Here is an 18,338-nt window from a genome sequence, read left to right as displayed (position 1 = left end):
CCTAGCACATGGGTGGGTGAACCTAGGCCACGCACCAGACATCCCTGCTTGTTCAGAAGGATCAAAGGAAGTCAACGCAGGCACGCTGGATAGAAGTGCCTTCACAGATGGTGATGTTGACTCTGGAAGCCTGTGCAAAGACCTGGCTTTGCTGTAGTTTAGGAAACAGTTCTAGCACTAGGGCCATGTGGGATCTCACTAAAGAAAAAAAGACATGTTAGATTGAGTGAGCGAGGGAGAGGGAATGAAAGAGAGAGGGAGGGGGAGATGAGAACATTTTTTCTTTTTTCACAGACCATTGTAAGCAGTCAGAGAGGCAAACAGTGAAGTGCAGAGGAGAGCAACAGGCAGTCGTCTCCAGAGAGAGCCTGAGAGCAATGCTCAGTCCACTGACAACAACTCAACATCCGGACAGTAAGGAAGAGGGAGGTTTTTCATACTGCAGCCTGCCCTGGGGCCTCAGAAATCATCTGCCTTCCTCACAGATATGCCTGCACCACATACTGAACCAAGGACAAAGTTTCTTCACTGCATGTAGTCTGACTTGCTCATGGACACTATAAGTCCCCTATGCCATACCATCTTTAACCTGCTGGATCAAGGGATTCAATTTGGAGTTTCACTGTCCACAAGTTTCTAGGAAGTCTTGGAAGTTGTTTTCCATGCAAATCTTGTCAATATGCTGCCTGTTGTTTTCGTGACATGGTGGGTCTGGGTGTTGCTTGGAACCGTAGGGGGACAGTCTCAATCTCAGCATCAGTCTCAGACTGAGGACTCAAACCCCTGGAGACAGATGATTCAATGGGAGAACAATGGACGTGTGTACAGTCTTCTCAACAGCGGGGCTGAATACGTCCCAGCTCGGGCTCAGGAGCGTAACAGGAACCACCGAGTGCTACTAGCGGACGCTCCCAACAGTAGATCACAGGGTGGGAATGTACGGAGACAAGCACCCTCAAGAGGAAGCTCTGAGACTGTGAGAGGCCAAGCCAGACACCCGTTTGGCTTTGGCCAGGTGCCGGACAACTGGCGTCAGGGTGCAGCTGGGACAGGTGAAACAAGTCGATTCCAGTCATCTACCGGCTCTCGTTTTAGACAATCCTCTGGCTCCTCCTCCTCATCATCATCCTCTTCTTTTCATGCACAGTATCCGGTCCCTCAACAGCCACCTTATGCTGCTCCTTATGACTCCGTTTTGGACAGGTCATATGAACCTCCCTTCCATGGAACTGGGCACTCCACGGGCACTGGTGGTGGCTTCGCCAGAGGAGGATATGGAGGGGGTGGGTACTCTGCCACCAGTTTTGGAGGAGGAAGCTATAATGGAGGGGGTCCTGCAACCGATGAGAGGTATCGTTACTATTCCCCTTACGGTCAAACCTACCCTGTTGCTCCTGCCCAACCTGCACAGCCACAAATCTCCGATGGATTGGATCACAGATACACGCACAGCCTGTACAACGAGGACTCTCGAGATAGCGGTAATGCTGCACTACCTGTCTCTAATGGTGCCTCAAGCAACACAGGCTCATCCTTCCAGCCTGCAGTGCAAAGCCCCCAATACGAACAATTTCCACCCTTTGGAAGGCCCCAGCCACAGCCTCCGTTTATACAACCACCTCCTCGCAACCCTCTCGTCTCCAACAATGCAGAGAGCCCTAACATGAATGCAGGGAGTGTTTATCGTCCTCAGCAAAGAGGTATGATGTATTTCCACGTCACATACACAGTAAAGAATCGCCAGTCTCTTTGTACATCCCAAACTAATGTTACTCAGTATTTTGCTTAATGGGTCATAGACCAGCGGTCCAGAAAGTTTGCTTGTGTATCTTATGACCTAAGGCCCAAGTGTTGATATTGTAGTGAATGCCACTGTTTCACTTCTCAAAGAAGGCTGCAGCTCATTTACTAGGCTGCTATGCCAAGTAAAGTTAATCACAGAGTAACTACAGTAGGTACTTAAGCTCTTGCACGGCTGGAGATTTTGGGAAATGGATGCACGTGTGGAGCTCGTTTCAGATTCGCTCTCTCTCAAAGGGAAAGGAAGTGAGAGAAACAGAAAGACATCTAAAAAATGTAGTTCTTCTGCCATCTCTTTGTGTTTCCTGGCAGCCGCAAGCCCTTTGGATTTGACAAACGTATAACCCAAGGGACTCAAACTGTGCAAAATTGACTGGAAAGTTGCTTACGCTGGTGTTAATGGGCATTACTTTTAAGCAAATTTGTTGTTGTTGTTGTTGTTGTTGTTTCCTCATGAGCAATCAGTGGAAGTTACTCCATCCTAACGTCTGATTTCACCCCATCGTCATTTGTTTCCATCCCCCCATTGACATTGTGTTTGTGAAGTTCCAAGTTCATCTTTGTCTTAGAGCCCGGGTTATTGGAACCAGGTGTTGTGGGATGTGTGCGTGGGCGTATGTGTATGTGGTAATTGATGCGTGCGTAGTGCCTATGGATACACATGCTGCACAAAGAGTGCTCATTGTTTGAAGATTTGGTTCTGGTTTTAGTGATGACTGCACTGCAAGGGCTAAGGGTGAATGATCCCAGTATTTGCTTTAGAGGGTGGGGTGAGGGGCTCAAGTGGCTTAGTTTGTTGTGGGGTGAGTGCGAGGGGTGTGTGGCAGATTGTGGGCTGTTACTATACAAGTTTTTGGAGTGGAGAGATGGAAAGTACCCAGCACACTTGGGGTCCAAGTGCCTCAGTCAGGAAACAGAAAATATTTAGCTAGACCCTAAATAAAAGTGCGCGTGTGCATATATGTGAATGTGTGCGAGGAGGTGGGTGGGTGTAATGCCTTTGGGACATTGCTGGCCACTGCCAAGTGTGCAAGCTCATTTTGTAATGTGAAATGTTCTTTGTCTCTTGCTTGAGTCACTTCACGCACGACTGATCACCTCAGTTTACAGAATCTGGTCATAAGGGAAATGGGTGTAAACTAAATCCACTGGAAGGTACACATGTGGAAAAAATTCACATTACTCATTACTCAATGATGCAATCACAAACAAATAAGTTGAATTCAGAGCTCCAGCCTGTAGAAACATACACTATCTGGAAGTCGAAATAACATCAGATGGGACACATTTACATAATTCACATAAAACCTGGTCAGGATATTTAGATTAGTGCTGTCAAAAGTACCGACTTCGGTACTGAAATTTAAAAAAATGTGACGATATCAGCATTTTCCCCTAGCATTTTGAGCGCTGTTGAGCAGATTCTTAAACAACTCTGATTGGCCAGTGTGTTCATGCACTCAATAGATATGTTTGTGATTGGCTACAATAATCAACGCTTCAAAAAACATGTTGTAAATAGACAAGTGTTGTCAAAAGTACTGACTTCGGTACCAAGACAGTACTGAAATTTAAAAAATGTGACGATTCCGGCATTTCCCCGTAGCATTTTGAGCACTGTTGAGCAGATTCTTAAACACCTTTGATTGGCCAGTGTGTTCATGCACTCAATAGATATGTTTGTGATTGGCTACAATAATCAATGCTTCAAAAAACATGTTGTAAATAGGCTAGTGTTGTCAAAAGTACTGACTTCGGTACCAAGACAGTACTGAAATTTAAAAAAATGTGACGATTCCGGCATTTCCCCCTAGCATTTTGAGCGCTGTTGAGCAGATTCTTAAACACCTCTGATTGGCCAATGTGTTCACGCGCTCAACAGATATGTCTGTGATTGGCTACTCGTGATTGACGCTCTTCACTGAGTGCTTACAAAGTTAACATTTGAAAGCAGGCATCTATCAGCAGATAAATAAGGGACTTGCTACCGAAGTCTGTATTTTGACAACTCTAATTGAGATCTGGCTTGTGTCTGACTAGGAGTCATTCAGTTATTATACTTACTAGACTAATCCTCCTGACAACAGTATGAGGTCATCAGGAAGACCCTTTTTAAATATGTTGTTGAAGTACATTTTTAAAAGTACAGACAGAAAAGCAAGATATTGTGTGATCTTATTTCCTACATTGTGTGCAAAAATTGTAGCATTGAGGTGCATTGTAGCTTGCTGTTCATAATGAATGTTGGTGTAGTCAGAGAACAGAGCTTTGTGGAGAAAAGTGCAGACTGCATGAAAAATCTTTTGCTGGTGAACCACAGTCTTTCACACTCACTTTACACTGTTTACAAGAGCTGACCAAGAAAGTTTCCTGAGGCCTTAAAGTCTTTCTCAGACCAAGCTGGCAAATCGGATGTGTACACAGAGATGGGGATGACAAAGCATTCACTGGAGTAGAGTGGTGGCGCTAATGTGCCTGAAATAAGGAGACTGACCAAGACCATCATGTTTATAGAGTGAAAGTTGCTCCAAGCTCTAAACATGCAGAAGTGATATTGGATCTGCACTCCTTATTGATGGACCACGGGCAAATAATGCTGGTTCTGAAGCTAAATGAACATCTAAGTCTTGCTGGTGAAGATAGTTAAGGACTTCAGTAGTATCATATGCTGGAGTCCATCAGTGCTGCTGCTTCTCTCAACAGGGTTCTTTTCTCTGAAATCCACGACATGCAAAGCAGGAAAGCAGATATGCTGTCGCCTTTCCTTTGAAGAAATGTTAATGTCCACATAAGGACTTAGACTGCACTGTTATTATATTCATAAGATTCTTTAGACATGAAGTTAGCACAGCCAGCTTGCGTTTTAAGTGTAAATAAAGGTGATAAGTAGTTTTTGTACTGGGCCTGTACAGCTTGGATGAACATTAGCTGTCACAGCTAGCTCTGTTTTTCTTTTTTCTGTTTTTTAACAGACTTGGTCACAGGCCCAATTTGGATCCAGCAGGGAAGTGATCTCATTTTCGTTTCGCTGTCACCTCTCCCTCATCTTTTGTACTCTCTCTCTCTTCCCCTACGTGCAACACTTTGTTCTTTTTTTGCGTGACCTTGAAACCAGATGAGAAGCAACGTTTGATGCATTATACTGTGAGGCTTCAGCATTACCTCATCAAAAATCTCTTCATCTCTTGTGTATTTTTCAAAGGTATGCTTATTTGGATACTGCCATTTTTCAAATATTTTTCTTTCTTTTACATTTAAAGGTATGTAACATCAGAAAAGCTCAGAACATTAAAGCTGCACATTTGTCCCCAGGACCGTGTGTTATGAAACCTGACATTGTTATTACCCTGCTGAAAAAAAAAGCCTAGTCTGGTTTCCACCAAACCGACCACCACTTAGTCAACGTTGATCTCCAAAGCTGGTTTTGGAAGGTTTTTGGGCTCTTTTCAGGTTGCCAAGCGGATCCGTTTGCTTATTGTAAAGGGTTTTGGACATTTTTCAGGTGGCCACACTGGTTAGTTTGGTTGTTTTATAGTGTTTTTGGGACACTTCATGTGGTAGGAATAGTCGGTTTGGTGATAGTGGTTTTGAGCACTTTTCAGGTGGTTGGTTTGGTGGTTTTAGAGGGATTTAGACATTTTTCAGCAGGTTGGACTGGGTTGGTTTGGTGGTTTTACAGTGGTTTTGAGCACTTTCAAGGTGGTCAGTTTGGTGTTTGTAGAGGGATTTGGACACTTTTCAGGTGGTCACACTGGTTGGTTTGTTGGCATTATAGTGGTTTTAAGCACTTCTTAGGTAGTCAGTTTGGTAGTTTTAGAGGGATTTAAATTTTGGACATTTTTCAGGTGGTCACACTGGTTGGTTTGTTGGCTCTATAGCGGTTTTGGGACATTTCAAGTGGTCAGAATAGTCGGTTTGATGTTTTTAGAGTGGTTTTGAGCACTTTTCAGCTGGTTGGTTTGGTGGTTTTAGAGGGATTTTAACATTTTTCAACAGGTTGGACTGGGTTGGTTTGGTGGTTTTACAGTGGTTTTGAGCACTTTCAAGGTGGTCGGTTTGGTGTTTGTAGAGGGATTTGGACACTTTTCAGGTGGTCACACTGGTTGGTTTGTTGGCGTTATAGTGGTTTTAAGCACTTCTTAGGTTGTCAGTTTGGTAGTTTTAGAGGGATTTAAATTTTGGAAATTTTTCAGGTGGTCACACTGGTTGGTTTGTTGGCTTTATAGTGGTTTTGGGACACTTCAAGTGGTCAGAATAGTCGGTTTGATGGTTTTAGAGTGGTTTTGAGCACTTTTCAGCTGGTAGGTTTGGTGGTTTTAGGGGGATTTTAACATTTTTCTGGTGGTCTGATGGTTTAGTGGTTTTAGAGTGGTTTTGGATACTTTTCTGGTGTCCAGGCTGGTCGGTGTGGTGGATTTAGAATGATTTAGGCACTTTTCAGGTGGTCTCTTTTGGTGGTTTTAGAGGATTTGGACATTTTTCAGGTGTCCAGGCTGGTCGTTTTGGTGGTTTTAAAGTGGTTTTGAGCAATTATCAGGTGGTCAAACATGTCTGTTTGCAGGGTTTAGAGGGGTTTGGGCACTTTTCCTGCTGGTGAAAACCAGCTTGACCCAGTTTGAAGAGCAGCCTAAACCAGCTTAGACCTGCTTAGGCCAGTTTTTTTTTTTTTCCTTCAATGTAATTTCAGAATGTGTGCTTCAGCATCTGGTTCTACAATGTAACTCTGATGATGTTTTTAGGTTTGCCTGACCTGGTTCCTGACCCCAACTATGTCCAAGCCTCCACATACGTTCAAAGAGCCCATATGTACTCCTTACGCTGTGCAGCAGAGGAGAAATGTTTGGCCAGGTGAGAATCCTCAACTCTCGACTCTTTACACTTCTGTTTATGAAATGGCCGTTCAAAGCCGGGCAGGCTGTATTTACACAATAACCCTCCCACACTCCTTTACAACTGTTTACACCACACCATCCAATGTTAACCAATGAGAAGGATGTGAGATGACATTTGTGGAGTTCTTCATGCAGAAATATGGGTGGTGTCACATCATATAAATTCTAGCCTGCTGTTATGAGCTCCTCTCATATATACAACATTTCATTACTCAGTGCTGCAGTACCTCATTTATGTTTTCCTCTCCTCAGCTCTGCTTACAGTGCTGACGCCACAGACTATAGCGTCAGGGTTCTTCTGCGCTTCCCTCAGAGAGTGAAGAACCAAGGGACGGCTGATTTCATGCCCAACCGACCTCGTCACACCTGGGAGTGGCACAGCTGTCACCAGTAAGTTCAGAAACAAGAGTCTATCTCTGATCTCAGTGAGCTTTTATTACATTTTACGCATGCACAGTAAGTTGATTTTAGCGTTTTCCAATGTTTCTGTGTGGACGAGGAACTTTTGGAAAAAGCTTGCAGACGCCAATGTGGATGGAGAGTGATTTGAAATGAAAACATAGTTTTCAAATGTATTCGGATTTATGTAGATGTAGCCAGTTTCCCATGAACCCAGCAGCTCACTCGCACTAACCACAAAACCACGATGCTTAATTCACCATTAAAGCTCCGTTGTTGCATCAGACGAGCATAGGAAAGATCAGGTTTGTACACACGCACCTTTTTACAAGCCTGTAGCTACAAATCAATACAAATCCAGCCCTAATATGATTAAAAGTCCCAGAATGATAGAATTGTAATAGTTCGAGATTATGGAAATATTCAATGAGTTTATATTCCTAATCTTATATCAGAATCTAAATGAATTTTGGCATCAATTTATGTATTTTGTTTCACTTGGCGAAGGGCTGTTATCCTCAGAGGGGATTTCCATAACATTTCCATGTACAATCAGCTGGGCCTCGTGACAAGTGAAAATGAATGTCTGTCAGTACTTGTCAGTACTGTGTTTGTTCGCCCGTAGCTGTTCATTACATCGTGTCTACATTTGCAAGCGAGATGGTAAATTTGCGAGAGTTGTTCTTTTGCTTCAAGTTAAACTTTGCTCAGATTTGTTGCACTGCTGAACATGCCCACATCACATCATCATTGACAGCTGTCACTCATGTCAGCCCAAACTGCCAACTGACAAATGATTAGAATGATTTCTGAAGGATCATGTGACACTGAAGACTGGAGTAATGATGCTGAAAATTCAGCTTTGATCACAGGAATAAATTACATCTTACAATATATTCACATAGAAAACAGTTATTTTAAATTGTAATAATTTTTCACATTTTTACTGTTTTTACTGCATCTTTGATCAAATAAATGCAAACTGGATGAGCACAAGAGAGAGAGAGAAATATTACTGAAACCAGACATTTAAATGAACTTTATATTAATTTTCACAGCAAATATTGATGCATATCATTGATTGAGATTTGATTAATTTTTAAATAATGTTAATTAGAATATCAAGTAATTGATTCAATTATTTTTTTAATCAACTGACAGCGCTATAAATTAAACTGGAAGTGAAATATAGCACAGTTTAATTCTGCAGTAAATAAAAACATTAGTGAAGTTGAAAGTTTAGTTGGTCTAGTGGCATGACTCTTGCAATGTAAGACGTCCTGTTGTCGAATGTCAGATAATTAGCGAAGATGCATTTGGTTGTGTTTTGTAAGCTTGTTTTCGCAACTAAATAAAAAAATTTAAAAAGGTAATTGTGACTTTTTATCTCACAATTCTGACTTTTTTCTCACAACTGCGAGTTTGCATCTCACAACTTTTTCAGATTTCTCAGAATTATGAGATTTAAACTCACAATTGCAAGTTATAAAGTCAGAATTGAACAATATAAAGTCGCAATTCTTACTTTTTTTCTCGCAATTGCAAGTTTTAATCACACAATTATAACTTTACAACTTGAAATTCTGACTTTATAACTCACAATTCTGACTTATTTCTTAGAACTGTGAGATATAAACTCACAACTGTGAGTTAAAAAGTCAGAATTGCATGATATAAACTTGCAATTGTGTCTTAACTCAGAATTGTGCGATATAAAGTCAGAATTGTGCGATTGTCACAGTTCTGACTTTTTTCTCGGAATTGCAAGTTTTTATCATGCAATTCTGACTTTATAACTCGCAGTTGTTTATATCTCGCAATTCTAAGAAATAAGTCAGAATTGCGAGTTATAAAGTCAGAATTTCAAGTTGTAAAGTTAGAATTGCGAGATATAAACTCTCAATTGCGAGTTATGAATTTAGAATTGCAAGTTATAAAGTGTATCTCACAAGTCTGTTTTCCCTCACAATTGGACATTATAACACGCCAGTTTATCTCACAATTCTGACTTTATATCATGCAAGATAAAAAGATAAAAAGTCGCAATTACATTTTTTCTTTTTTATTTCATGGTGGAAACAAGCTTCAATAGTCTTGCAATTGCACTGACATAAACACGACTTCTGTTGTACATTATATCAACATTGACTTTTGGCCTGAGCGTTCACTGTAGTTTTGTGGAGATGCAGTGTTAGTTTCTACTGCTGCTGAGCATTTGCTCATAAACAGATTATTAATGTAACCTGAAAATGTCAGCACATGAAGTATTCAGCATTTTAACTCAATTCTAATGCAATTAGACAGCTAAGCTGTGTGATGACCTCTTTCGTGCAACCTAAATCTGATGCCATGCGTACAAGCACCTGATTCTCTTTGAAAAAAAAAAAGAGAAGGAATTCAGAAGAAGTGCAGAGAGATGGCAAAGAGCGGAAGGTAATCTATAATTGCTTGCCCTTCTCTGCTTTGACATGTTTGATATTGTGTAGAGATTAAAAGTGTCCTTGGCGTCTCATTACTAATAGCTGAAATGAAAACTGCGTAGCAGGTGAAACTGCCATCAGACGGAGCTTTCCAGTGCTTTGACTGCTTTGATTTCCTCAAAGACAACAGCGAGGCGGCGTGTAGACATACACTACACAATGTCAGTCAGATTTCGTGAGTCACAGGGTGGGACTGACTTTGACCCTTCATCTCTGATGTAAGAGCTGAGGATTTTTGATGGAGGTGGAGAGACTCAGTTCCCCGAGCCTTTGATGACAGTAAGATACACAAACCGTGAAGAAAAACATATATTTATATGTAACCAGGACCCAGCTTGTCATTTTGCATCCTAATCCGTTTCTTCTTGTCCTTTCTGTGGAAAACTGTCAATAAAACAGGCTGCACTGTTCTGACAAAAAATTTAATTATTAGTAATTATTACCATTGGAATTTTAATCACAGTTATTTATTTTACATAACTAAATAATTCTATATTTTATGTTAAATGCATTTATTTATTACTGTTTCATAAATCAATAAATCAAGTAAATAAAAAGTCAACCTCACATTGTCAACTAACTCGCATTAGAATATTAGTAAACTGTTAGTAATAGGACGGTGTTAGGGTTCGGGTTAGTAGAATAACCTGATATTAGTAGTATAGTGTGTGTGTGTGTGTGTGTGTGTGTGTGTGTGTGCGCTCTATCATTCATATGTAGTTTGCTCTGGGTTTTGGCTACAGGCTCCTGAACATGTCTGTCATCCCCTCATCAAATAAGATTTAATATGCTTGGCACTAACATACATGGCTTATGGGAAATATCGTATCCCTGTGGAAAATATGAACTCTGTCCCTGTCAGAGGAAAGTACCTGTGTTTTCCCTGCCTCAGTCCTTGAGGTATTACCACAGCTTTCCAAGAAAAGTTTTTTGCCAAAAGACCAAACAAAAGGTAAGAAAGAGTGGCGCGACACGTACAGTCCGATTGTGTTCAGTCAGAAGCACCTGCTGAAATATCAATGCCTTTTCAAAGACTTTACCAGAAAGAAAGAAGGAATTGAGTGTAAATCCTACAGTAACACTTTCTTTTAGTGTCCTCCATGCATATGTTACATGTACTTACTACAGTAATAACAATATATTATAAGCCTAAATCAAACCCTACCCCTATAAAAAGTACACGTTGTTAATTGATATCACTCAGTACTTAAATGTACTGTATAACAAGGACATCTTCAAATAAAGTGTAACTGAGTATTGCTTTTGCTCAAAATTAATATTTGAATGTTTATTAATATTTATTTTAATGCATATGAGGGAAGTGAAACATGAAGAAAAAGATAATGCACCACCAAGGTTTTATTTATTTATTTATTTTATTTATTTAAATAAATAAAAGTACCTTTGCCATCAAATCTGACTGTATGATGTTATCAGGGTAATTATACTTAACTCAAACTAAAAGCATAAAAAAAAAACTTTGTTACTTGAAATAAAATAAACAAAACAAACAGTGTTAATTTTGACACCAAATTTTGATTTAGTTTCAGTCATAGTCTTTTGACTAAAATGCCATTTAGTTTTAGTCATATTTTAGTCATTGGAAATTGTTTTAGTTTTAGTCTAGTTTTAGTCGACTAAATATCATAAGATTTTAGTCGACTAAATCTACAGTAAATTTAGTTGAATAAAATCTAATTTAAATAAATTGTAATGCATTAAGCATTTCATTAACAATACACAGATCCAATACACTGATAGATCTGATATTCCCCAAACTCTTTATGTTCACCCAACTGTACTTTGCTCGCCAAAGCGGACGGTTTTTGACCGTTCAAGTGCAAAAAGACAGAAAGAGAAAAAATCAGGACTTTTTTCAGGGATTGACACACTTATCATTGAGGTACTATTATAGCTTTCATTTAAAAATTTTATTAGATTTCATTTTTAGTTTTTCTGCTTTCATTGTAATTTTAGTTAAAAGTTTTAGTAATTTTTTGTGTTTATGTCTTTTAGTTTTTGCTTTTAAATGTCTATAAGTTTTTATTTCTGTTTGTTATTTTAATACCTCAGGTTAAGCTAAAGCTTAGAAACTAGATTAAATAAAATAAGTTTACATTTTTTATATATTTTTATTTTTTATTTCAGTTAATGTTTATTTCAAGTGATGAAGATTTCTTTGGTTTTAGGTTTAATTAACTATAATAACCCTTATACTTGTCAAATATATTGAATAATTTTAGTCATAGTTTTAGTCATTCAAAACACATTTTTATTTAGTTATCGTCTCGTTTTCGTCCGTGAAAAAATGTCGTTGACGAAAATTATAACGAAATTAACACTGAAAACAAACATTATTTAATTAGACAATTTAGACAAAAAGGTAGAAAATAATAAAAATGACAAAAACACAACAACGTTAATAAAATGTAACAAAGTAAAATGAAAATGACAACAAAAATCTGCAAATAAAAACTCAAAATATTAATAAAAACTATAATAGTATCTCAATGATACTACAATAACACTGGATAATGTCATGGTCCTTGTATTGTCCAAACTCAGGTTTCACTCTCTCTCTCTCTCTCTCTCTCAGGCATTACCACAGTATGGATGAGTTCAGTCACTACGATCTGTTAGAGGTCAGCTCTGGCCGGAAGGTGGCCGAGGGACACAAGGCCAGTTTCTGTCTGGAGGACACGACCTGTGACTTTGGACATCTGAAGCGTTACGCTTGTACTTCACATACACAGGTACAGTATAGCATGTTTCTGTTTTAAGACCTATTCTCATATTTTTATTGATGAATATTGCACAGGCAAGACAGAGCAGGTTACTTTTGATATGAAACAAAGTCTCAAATTTTGTAATTTTTAAAGAAATTTAAACAATAAATACCATTTTGTGGCTCTTTAATGTGTCGTGACAGATCGCTGTAGCGCCTCAGCTCAAGCGGCTCGTGAACCGATCATCTCTTCCTACTAGTTCATTTATAGCATCAAATAAACATGAATGAACATCAGAAGGAATGTTGTTTCAACTGTAAAAAGATGTCAGTAGACACCATTTTTCAAGTTCAAGTCCACCGACGTTAATCTACTAACTCTCCTGACTGCTTTGTCAGACATAACGTCAGATTCGGTGTTATGATTGGTTAGAATGCCTGTCAATCAAACTCCCAGAGAAGGGTCAATTAGACACGCCCACGCAACATTTTTCAGCACTTCAAATGTTATTTTTAATGTGATGACCAAAAACATTATTTGTCCATCCTTCTGAAATTGTCCCCGAACATTTCAAAATGTAGGAAATCCAACATTTGATCGAAAACACTTTTATTTAAAAATAAAAAAGAGATTAATTACCACTATAACCATCAGATGGCAGCAGAGGAGCATTTGTTTGCTCATATTAGTCATTTCCTGTCATATTTTTTTCACTCGGTTTCGCTTTTGAATAAATATCAAACATTATAAAATCACTAGGTTTAAAAACACATTTTGTCAAAGTGAAGTATGAAGTGCAAAATCTCATGAAAAACAATAACTTTAGTACAGAAAGTGAGCGCCGCGCTCTCCCTTTGGCACTCTTGTAAAAAAAAAACCACATTTTATTCAATAAATATAACTAAAGTGCACAATAAATCTTTAATTTATAGTGTGTTGATGCTTTTTTTCCACATGAAAGTGTAAAAACTTTAGGACGTAAAGGAGGAACACTGAGACACGTCTTTTTATGTCATCTTTCATTTGAATAACTAAATTAGCTAGGCCTGACTATTTAGGTGACTATATTCTGATTATAAACTAAGTATTACACTCTTGATGCTGATATTGTCAAGTAAAGCCACTCGTTGTTTCGATTAAACAAAAACGTTTTTCCTTTAATTCCCCAGGGTCTCAGTCCAGGTTGCTATGACACATACAATGCAGATATCGACTGCCAGTGGATTGACATCACTGATGTTCAGCCAGGAAACTATATACTCAAGGTAACATTCTCAAAATTTATACTCCGTCTTCCGTTTCACACTGAGCACTCGCAAAGACATTTTCATAACCTTCAAAGAGAGAATATATTTTATCTGACACATCCAAACAGAAAATGACACGTCTTGCTAAAAGTTTGGCACCGGGAGTCGTTTGATGTGCGCTAAACGCTCGCGCAGCTGCATCAGACTTTCGTCCAACTCTTCTGTGTGATATCGATGATGAATTGGGTATGTGTACGGTACACCATGTGCTCATAAATAAGACAGATTCAGACATGCTCCACTGTCTCTTCAAGCAGATCCAGCTTCTCGCTGTTTGACCTTCAGCAAAACTACACCACAATAGCTGGAGAGCAGTGATGTTTAGCCTTCTGCTCTGAGGCTCAGTTGTGATGTGCTTTCATAACAGTGGAGGATTGAGCGAGAAGTGTGAACTTCCCTGCAGAAAGTGGAAGAACTAAAAATCTAATTGTCCAGGGTTATTATTTTGGAAGCTTGTTTCTGCCATTTAAATAAAAAAAAACAAAAAAAAAAGGTAATTGTGATGTTTTATCTCACAATTCTGACTTTATAACACAATTCTGACTTTATATCACACACGTCTGACTTTATAACACAATTCTGACTTTATATCACACACGTCTGACTTTATAACACAATTCTGACTTTATAACACGTAATTCTAAGAAAAAAGTCAGAATTTGAGATAAAAAAGTCAGAATTATCTTTTATATTTTTTATTTCATGACGGAAACAAGCTTCCATAGATCAATGAGCAGCAAGTCATAATTTAGTGAGTCATTATTTTAACTTTTTATCTCATAATTCTGAAAAAAAAAAAAAAAAAAAAAAAAAAAAAAAAAAATATATATATATATATATATATATATATATATATATATATATATATATATATATATATATATATATTTTTTTTTTTTTTTTTTTTTTCCCTTCATTAATGTACACACAGCACCCCATATTGACAGAAAAACACAGAATTGTTGACATTTTTGCAGATTTATTAAAAAAGAAAAACTGAAATATCACATGGTCCTAAGTATTCAGACCCTTTGCTGTGACACTCATATATTTAACTCAGGTGCTGTCCATTTCTTCTGATCATCCTTGAGATGGTTCTACACCTTCATTTGAGTCCAGCTGTGTTTGATTATACTGATTGGACTTGATTAGGAAAGCCACACACCTGTCTATATAAGACCTTACACCTCACAGTGCATGTCAGAGCAAATGAGAATCATGAGGTCAAAGGAACTGCCTGAAGAGCTCAGAGACAGAATTGTGGCAAGGCACAGATCTGGCCAAGGTTACAAAAACATTTCTGCTGCACTTAATGTTCCTAAGAGCACAGTGGCCTCCATAATCCTTAAATGGAAGACGTTTGGGACGACCAGAACCCTTCCTAGAGCTGGCCGTCCGGCCAAACTGAGCTATCGGGGGAGAAGAGCCTTGGTGAGAGAGGTAAAGAAGAACCCAAAGATCACTGTGGCTGAGCTCCAGAGATGCAGCCGGGAGATGGGAGAAAGTTGTAGAAAGTCAACCATCACTGCAGCCCTCCACCAGTCGGGGCTTTATGGCAGAGTGGCCCGACGGAAGCAAGACACATGAAAGCCCGCATGAAGTTTGCCAAGATGGTGAGAAATAAGATTCTCTGGTCTGATGAGACCAAGATAGAACTTTTTGGCCTTAATTCTAAGCGGTATGTGTGGAGAAAAGCAGGCCCTGCTCATCACCTGTCCAATACAGTCCCAACAGTGAAGCATGGTGGTGGCAGCATCATGCTGTGGGGGTGTTTTTCAGCTGCAGGGACAGGACAACTGGTTGCAATCAAGGGAAAGATGAATGCAGCCAAGTACAGGGATATCCTGGACGAAAACCTTCTCCAGAGTGCTCAGGACCTCAGACTGGGCTGAAGGTTTACCTTCCAACAAGACAATGACCCTAAGCACACAGCTAAAATAACGAAGGAGTGGCTTCACAACAACTCCGTGACTGTTCTTGAAGGGCCCAGCCAGAGCCCTGACTTAAACCCAATTGAGCATCTCTGGAGAGACCTAAAAATGGGTGTCCACCAACGTTTACCATCCAACCTGACAGAACTGGAGAGGATCTGCAAGGAGGAATGGCAGAGGATCCCCGAAAAACTTGTTGCATCTTTCCCAAAAAGACTCATGGCTGTATTAGATCAAAAGGGTGCTTCTACTAAATACTGAGCAAAGGGTCTGAATACTTAGGACCATGTGATATTTCAGTTTTTCTTTTTTAATAAATCTGCAAAAATGTCAACAATTCTGTGTTTTTCTGTCAATATGGGGTGCTGTGTGTACATTAATGAGGAAAAAAATGAACATAAATGATTTTAGCAAATGGCTGCAATATAACAAAGACTGAAAAATTTAAGGGGGTCTGAATACTTTCCGTACCCACTGTATACATATATCATTATGTGGTGGAAATGGACTTCCATACTATTAGATTTCATATCATGCAATTCTGACTTTAACTCGAGAAAAAAAAAAAGAGTCAAAATTGTGAGAAAAAGTCACAATTACCTTTTTTTATTTTTATTTTTTTTATTCAGTGGAGGAAGTAAGTTCAAAATAAAATAACTAAAACTGAAATAAAATTAATAAAAAGTAAAATCAAATAACAACTAAAACTTTAAATAAAATTTAATTAAAATTGAAAATACATTTTAAAACAAAATCAAAATACTGATAAAAACTATAATAGTGTCTCTGTCCTGGTCGATGTAAGAGATTCATAGACAGCTACAGTATATGAGCTCATCTCAGGTGAATTTCTGCAGATATTGTTGCTGTAGAAAAGATTTCATTCAACTTTTTCTTATTGTTTGTTCAGTGTATATCACCTTCACTCATCAAAACTGTCTTCGTAAAGTTAAATACACTAATAGTATGACCTCATATATATATTTCAAGGGATTCACTTACTTTTTCCCAGCACTTAAGGTCTAAATTCTGTTTAAATTCCAGCTCCAGGTGAACCCAAAGTACTTGGTGCACGAGTCGGACTTCACCAACAATGTCGTCCGGTGCAACATCCACTACACGGGCCGCTTCGTCAAAACAACAAACTGCAAAATCTCCCAGTAAGTACAGATCACTTTTTGTAGCCAAATATCGATCATAAAGGAGTGTGTGAATGGATTGATATGTCAATAATGTGCGGCATAATTGTATCTTTGAAGTTCAACAGTTTTCCCATTTCATCTCTCTTTTTTTCTGTTTCTATAGGTCATGATCTGTCAGATCTGGATGAATCTCTATCGAAGCGCTGTTCCATTGCAATGTGAATGGTGTCGCTGTGATTGATTATTGTATTTGTCTTGGTTCCCGTTTATCGTGAACCTGGATTCAGCTGGCGCCTAGAGGAATGAGCACACATACGGTCACCCTCACACACAGCCGACAAACGTCTGTTTTCTTTCCCGTTATCCCTGGCTTTTCATAAAAACACACACGTGCTGCGCCCAATTAGGTCTAATTCCTTCACCATTTTTATGTGGGTCACATTGCTGGAATGCAAAGTGAGATTATTGAACTGCAATTCCATAATTTAGATCAGGAAAATCAGCAACTGGAAACAATCCTTGTGTTTTCCCAAGCCTCTCTCTCTTTGTCTGTGCCACTTCAGCGAAGGTGCAATACTGAAAACGGCGTATGAGAGATCAGCCAGCCTGTCAATCATCCTCCAGCTCACCAATTAAGTCAAAAGTGGTTTTAGTTTGAATGAAGGCCCTGGGAAAAAAATTAAATGGCTTTGGGATTAAAGCACTTTGAATAAAAGCCTTGAATCCAAAAGCTGGAAGCAGTTTATCAAGCTGTTTTTACCTTGGAGGCTTATTATAGTCTTTTACTTAACCTGCTGCAATTTACATTAAATTAGCTTGTAATGTTGCCTTGTATGTCAGTCCACTGATAGTTCTATAATACAAACTCGACTTTACTTGAGACGTCGCCCTACGAGCTGTGCCAGTGTGGATCAATGATGTTTAGTGATTAGAGGAATATTCTGGGTTCAATACAAGAATTAACCGCATGATTACAGCAACAAATAATGTCTAAATCAAGGTTACAGTGAGGCGCTACAATGGAAGTAAATGGGTCCAATTTCTTGATTGTTTAAAAGCAAAAATATAACGATTTTCACTTCATAAAAGCACTTATATGCTTCTGTTAAAAATTGTGCATTGTTTTAGCTATAAATCTGTTTAAGTTATCATTTCTACAGTTATTTTAGGATTTAAAACATTGTTGTGTCAAGTGATTTTCTTTAGTAATTTTTTTTTCCACACGAAAATCATATTAACACTGCAAAGAAATATTTTCTTATTTAGTATTTTTATCTTGTTTTCCAGTACAAATATCTTAACATTCTTAAATCAAGATGAGTTTGTGCTTAAAATAAGAATGAATATCTGCCAATGGGGTCAGACAAATAAACTTCAGAAAAGAAAACAAGATTATTTTTTGACCGCACTGACAGATATATATATATTTTTTTTATTATTATTGTTTTAAGCATGAAGTCACAAAATTTCCATATTTTTTTCAGTACACAATACTTAATTATGGAAGCTTGTTTCTGCCGCTAAATAAAAATAAAAAAGGTAATTGCAACTTTTTATCTCACAATTCTGACTTATTTTCTCGCAATTGTGAGTTTTTATCACGCAGTTCTGACTTAATAAATCTTGCAATTCTGAGAATTCTTCTTTTTTCTTCAGAATTA

The 18,338-nt window shown here is 38.4% G+C and overlaps 1 protein-coding gene across 1 annotated transcript; it reads left to right on the top strand.

Annotated features, from left to right (window-relative positions):
• Positions 1-286: 286 nt before the first annotated feature.
• On the top strand, positions 287-18,274 carry loxl1 (lysyl oxidase-like 1). Its single transcript, XM_048169050.1, has 7 exons — positions 287-1,700; positions 6,540-6,648; positions 6,945-7,082; positions 12,168-12,324; positions 13,467-13,562; positions 16,580-16,695; positions 16,841-18,274. The coding sequence occupies exons 1-7, from the start codon at positions 680-682 to the stop codon at positions 16,845-16,847; spliced, it is 1,644 nt and encodes a 547-aa protein (XP_048025007.1). The 5' UTR covers positions 287-679; the 3' UTR covers positions 16,848-18,274.
• The last annotated feature ends 64 nt before the right edge of the window (positions 18,275-18,338 follow it).

Source organism: Megalobrama amblycephala, linkage group LG19, assembly GCF_018812025.1.
Source record: "Megalobrama amblycephala isolate DHTTF-2021 linkage group LG19, ASM1881202v1, whole genome shotgun sequence".
Classification (NCBI taxonomy): Eukaryota; Metazoa; Chordata; class Actinopteri; order Cypriniformes; family Xenocyprididae; genus Megalobrama; species Megalobrama amblycephala.
The sequence above is the reverse complement of the archived record's forward strand: the minus strand, read 5'-3'. Positions and strand labels throughout refer to the sequence as shown.

Bases quoted from the DNA above. Each gene is read 5' to 3' on its own strand.
- loxl1 (XM_048169050.1), top strand. From the start codon at position 680: ATGCTGCCTGTTGTTTTCGTGACATGGTGGGTCTGGGTGTTGCTTGGA. The intron at 6,649-6,944 runs GTGAGAATCCTC...TCCTCTCCTCAG, and splicing joins GAGGAGAAATGTTTGGCCAG to CTCTGCTTACAGTGCTGACG. The intron at 13,563-16,579 runs GTAACATTCTCA...TTTAAATTCCAG, and splicing joins CAGGAAACTATATACTCAAG to CTCCAGGTGAACCCAAAGTA.